Source organism: Alexandromys fortis, unplaced genomic scaffold (genome assembly GCF_014885135.2).
Source record: "Alexandromys fortis isolate MF-2015 unplaced genomic scaffold, M_Fortis_MF-2015_v1.1 scaffold_222, whole genome shotgun sequence".
Lineage (NCBI taxonomy): Eukaryota > Metazoa > Chordata > Mammalia > Rodentia > Cricetidae > Alexandromys > Alexandromys fortis.
This window is the reverse complement of record NW_026068108.1, coordinates 1,060,644-1,065,653: the sequence shown is the minus strand read 5'-3', so window position 1 is coordinate 1,065,653 and position 5,010 is coordinate 1,060,644. Positions and strand designations below refer to the sequence as shown.

Genomic DNA, 5,010 nt, shown 5'->3' with positions numbered 1-5,010 from the left:
TTCTCTACTTTCTAATTTGTTCTAGTAAGTGCCTTTTAAGGAGATTTTAGTTACTAATCGTTAATTCTTTGCTCTGACCTTAATCTCTCTGATTTTATACTTAGGGTCTCTGTATATGTGATTAATAATTTCCTATCTTCAAGGCTTTGCCTTTAATGTTTCCTAAACATAAAATTGTTTTTTTCCACCTGCTCCTCCCTCACTTTAGACAGAATCTTAACTGTGTAGCCCATGCTGGCCTCAAACTCAAAATCCTCTTTTTGCCGCAGTTTTTCCCAAATGTTGAAATCACAGGTGTTTACCACCATTCCTTATTCCTTGTTAATACTCATTTTTAAAAATTTCATCTACCATTTGTCACTGACAGTGCCAAATGCCATAAGGTTGTCACTGACAGTCTGCCCCTTCTTTATGACTCTTTCCGTATATGGTGTATTTTACTTTTATATGAGAGCTGTTTGTTGATCCATCTTTCTTGTACTGTTCTACACTTCTTGAGTACATCTTCTCAGGACTTTTGTTACTAAACTTGCTTAGTTTTTGTGTAGCTATCACCACAATTTAAGAACATTTCCATTACTTCCAAAAGAGGCCAAGGGATATAACTCAGTGGTAGAGTGCTTGCCTGATATGTTCAACCAACCTGTACTTTCTCCCCCATACCACCAAGAAAACAAGAAAATACTTTGGGAACTCCTGTTATCTCCAAAGAAACTAATCTTATTTAAAAAAAAAAAACAAACAAACAGACAACAACAACAACAACAATCCCCTGTTCTGGACATTTTATTGAAATGGAATTAAACCATATAGAGTCCTGTGATTAAACATTATTGCCAAGGTTCATTTATGCTATAAACTGTCCACATTTTGTTTCTTTTTATTCCAGCTTTGAGAGGCTGCAGAGGTGGCTCAGTAGTTAGATGCTCAGTAAGATTGCTGACTGTGATACTTTCACAGAATGAAGTACAATGTGGGTGTTGAGTTATTTTCTCAAAAACATGAAAATATTTGCAATTGCAAAGAAAGGTCTTACCTGGGCATGGTGGCATGTACCTAAAATGTCAGCATTTGAGAGGTGGGGGGCTGAAGGATCAGGATTTAAAGATTATCCTGAACTACTTAGTGAGTTCAAGAGCAACTTAGGCCAAAACAAAGCTTAAAAGAGGAATAACCTTATCTTTTTCATGCGATTTATATACAAGCTCATTTTAATTACTGTTAGTAAATTTTCATTTTAATACGTTTCTTTGTGTATTTTGTATAGTAAATGGTTTTTTTCTTTCAGCAACTGTTTTCACGATCAGAAAGGTGTTTCCTAATGGAAAGCATAAAGTTTTTAAAGATTATTGACTATAAACCTTATTAAAATTAAAATTGCTTAACTATGAGGCCAGAGAGATGTTTCAGTAATGCTGCTGTTCCAGAGGACCTGATCTCAGTTCCCATGTCGGCGAGTTTACAACTGCCTGTAATCCAGCTCTAATCTGACACGTTCTTCGGATCTCCACAGGAACACACACACACCCAACACATACACATAAATAAAAATAAATATTTTTAAAAGTGGTTTAAGCTAGGCATGGCGACTCACACTTTATATCCCAGCACTTGAGATGGAAGGCAACTGGATCTTTGTGAGTTCTAGGCCAGCCTGTTTATGTAGAAAGCTCTGTGTTAACCAAGGCTACACAGTGAGACTGTCTCAAAACAACAGCAAAAAAGATTTAAATATACAGAATATTTACAAAAGAACTAATTATTCATGGATTTACTCGTTTACTAGTTTGTATAAGCATGGGTTAGATTTGTATTTAACAGGACTAGGTAGAATGCTAGCTAGTATTGAGAGTTGTCTGTAATGATCTCTCTCCTTCTCTCCCTCTTTTCCCAGAAGTCTCGGTCTAGTACAGTCTGGCTTCAAACTCACTCTTTAACCCAAGATGCCCTTGATCTTTCAATAATCCTCCTGCCTCAGCATCATGGGTGATAGGATTTCAGGGTTGAGCCACCATATCCAGCTTTTGTTCTATTCTGTTGTTTTTTTTATTAAGACTAGGTTTCATGCCTCAGCTTCTTGAGGGCAAGGATTACAAGCTTGTATCACCATGTCTGGCTTATATAAGTTATTTTCTATAAGAAATTTTAGGAGCTGAGTGGTAGTGGTGTACACCTTTAATCCTAGCAATGGGGAGGCAGAGGCAGGCCAATTTCCAAGTTCGAGGCCAACCTGGTCTACAAAGTGAATTCCAGGACAGGCTACTCAGAGAAACTGTCTTGAAAAACAAAAAACAAAAAAACCAAAGAAAGAAAAATTCTTTATATTCTCTGAAGGTTGGGTGAATAAATGCATGAAACCAATAGTAGAGAAATGAACAGTAATGAACTAATGAATATATATTTCTTAAATGCATACAGGGGAAATGATTGAAGTTTTTATAGCATTCTAAGTTGTAGAAAGGAATAGATACTTGACATTTTTAGTAAAGAGAGGAGGAATCCATAGTAAATAGAAGCTTCTTTGGTTACACAAATGAAGTCAGATGAACTGTCCTATGAAGAATAGATGACATCGGTGACAATTTCTGCATGGCCCAAGTATGGAGCCCAGTTTATCTGTGAGAAACTCCAGTATCCTGCTTCGGGGCAGAGAAGGGGACCTCCAAAGGTGAACAAATTTCCCTGCTAATGTAGGCGTCCTCTGTGGATGGAGATTTATAAAAAGACAGCTTTTCAAAGCTATTTATGTGTCTGAACTTTTTTTTAGTAACCAAATAGAAATATGCCAAAGAAGTTGATATAGGAATGTAATATTTGGTCTCCCATATTCTTTTTTTTTTAAAAAAGATTTATTTATTTATTATGTACAAAGTGTTCAGCCTCCATGTATGCCTGCAGGCCAGAAGAGGGCACCAGATCTCATTACAGATGGTTGTGAGCCACCATGTGGGTTGCTGAGAATTGAACTCAGGACCTCTGGAAGAGCAGTCAGTGCTCTTAACCTCTGAGCCATCTCTCCAGTCCCTCCCATATTCTTTTAAGGGCCAAGTAGATCATTTCTTTTTTTTGTAATTCGTTTTTAATTTTTAATTTTTTTTTTGGTTTTTATTTTATTTTATTTTATTTTATTTTTTTTCCAAGACAGGGTTTCTCTGTAGCTTTGGAGCCTTCTGGAACTAGCTCTTGTAGACCAGGCTGGTCTCGAGCTCACAGAGAGTGCCAACTTTTCACGCCTTTAATCCCAGCACTTGGGAGGTAAGGCAGACGGATATCTGAGTTTGAGGCCAGCCCTCTCTATAGATCCAATTCCAAGTCAGCCAGGGGTACACAGAAAAATCCTGTCTCAAAACAAAACAATGACAACAAAGACAAAAAAAAAAAAAAAAAAGACAGGAAAATTTCATGTTCTACTAGCCAGGCCCACACCTGCAAGCACCTTTAATTCTAGCTAGCAGGAGGCAGAGGCAGGTGGATGTCTATGAATTTGAGGACAGCCAGACAACCTGTCTTGGATGGGGGGGGAAGAAGAAAAAGAAAAAAGTTCTATTAATAGAATTAAGTAGTAGGCATCTGATCAAAGAAGGGACTTTTTAACTCCTTTATACATCCATGATAACCCAAGAAAAATCATTTTTTGTCACGAGACTACTTAGTTATTAGAGTTAATGAGTATCTACTATCTACTTTTATCTGTCTAGGAACTACTTTTAACTCCAAGAAAAAGTGGAAGCACAATGGGAGATGACAGTGAGTGGTTGAAACTGCCAGTTGATCAGAAATGTGAACACAAGGTAAGACTTTTAGAATTTAAATTTTATTGTTTTGTCAGCATTTATTATTACCTTGCTTAGAATATCAAACATCGATAACATGTTATTTTATGCCATTAGAAATAGGAGTCCAGGGCTGGAGAGGTGGCTCAGCGGTTAAGAGCACTGCCTGCTCTTCCAAAGGTTCTGAGTTCAATTCCCAGCAACCACATGGTGTCTCACAACCATCTGTAATGAGGTCTGGTGCCCTCTTCTGGCCTGCAGGCTTACATGCAGACAGAATATTGCATACATAATAAGTAAATAAGTATTTTAAAAAAAGAAAAGAAAAAAAATAGGAGTCCAGCTGGGCGGTGGTGGCGTGCACCTTTAATCCCAGCACTCGGGAGGCAGAGGCAGGCGGATCTCTGTGAGTTTGAGGCTAGCCTGGTCTACAGAGCTAGTTCCAGAACAGCTAGAGATACACAGAAAAACCCTGTCGAAAGAAAGAAAGGAAGGAAGGAAGGAAGGAAGGAAGGAAGGAAGGAAGGAAGGAAGAAAGAAGAAAGGGAAAGGAGGAAGGGGGGAAGGAAGAGGTAGGGGAAGGAAGGAAAAGAAAGGAAAGGAAAAACGGGAGTTGTCTACCTAAGTGTGGTGGTGTACCCATGTAATCCCAGTACTTGGGGAGAGGAAACAGGAGATTTGGGAGTTAAGGGCAGTTTCAGTCGGTTACGTAGCAAATTCTAGGCCAACCGTGGCTACACTACCCTATTTAAAAGAAACAAAACAAAAAAAGATGGTTCAGTAAATAAAAATACTTGCTGCTCAAGCCTGATGTTCTAAATTCTAAGCCCAAAATCCATACAAAATGTTGGTGTAGTGGCTTCCATTTGTAATCCCAGCACCTGGTGGTTAGATGGGAAATAGAGATCAATCTTCCGGAAGCTCTCAGGCAGGCTATCCTGGAATATGCAGTACAAAACAACGAGAAAGACTCTGCTTCCAAAACAGGGTAAAAGGAGAGGAACAACTCTGAAAGTTGTCTTGTAATTTCCACACATACACCCAGGCACATGTGTACCCCATATACACACACCCTACAAATACAAAATAGCTATCTCTGGCTTGATTTAAAAAACAAAAAAACTTCCCTTTTATTCCCAGAACTCTGGAATTAGAGGCATTTGGATCTGATTTCAAGGCCAGTATGGTCTATAGTGTAAGATCTAGGGCAACCAGGCATACACAGAGAAATCCTGCC

General features: G+C 38.5%; 1 protein-coding gene across 1 annotated transcript in view; it reads left to right on the top strand.

The window, feature by feature from the left end:
* Nucleotides 1–3,698: 3,698 nt before the first annotated feature.
* Ckap5 (cytoskeleton associated protein 5) overlaps nucleotides 3,699–5,010 on the top strand; it is an 80,938-nt gene continuing 79,626 nt past the window's right edge. The window contains exon 1 of the mRNA XM_050124298.1: nucleotides 3,699–3,791. Within this exon, the coding sequence (XP_049980255.1) occupies nucleotides 3,735–3,791 (57 nt within the window). The 5' untranslated portion in view covers nucleotides 3,699–3,734. The remainder of the gene's footprint in view (nucleotides 3,792–5,010) is intronic.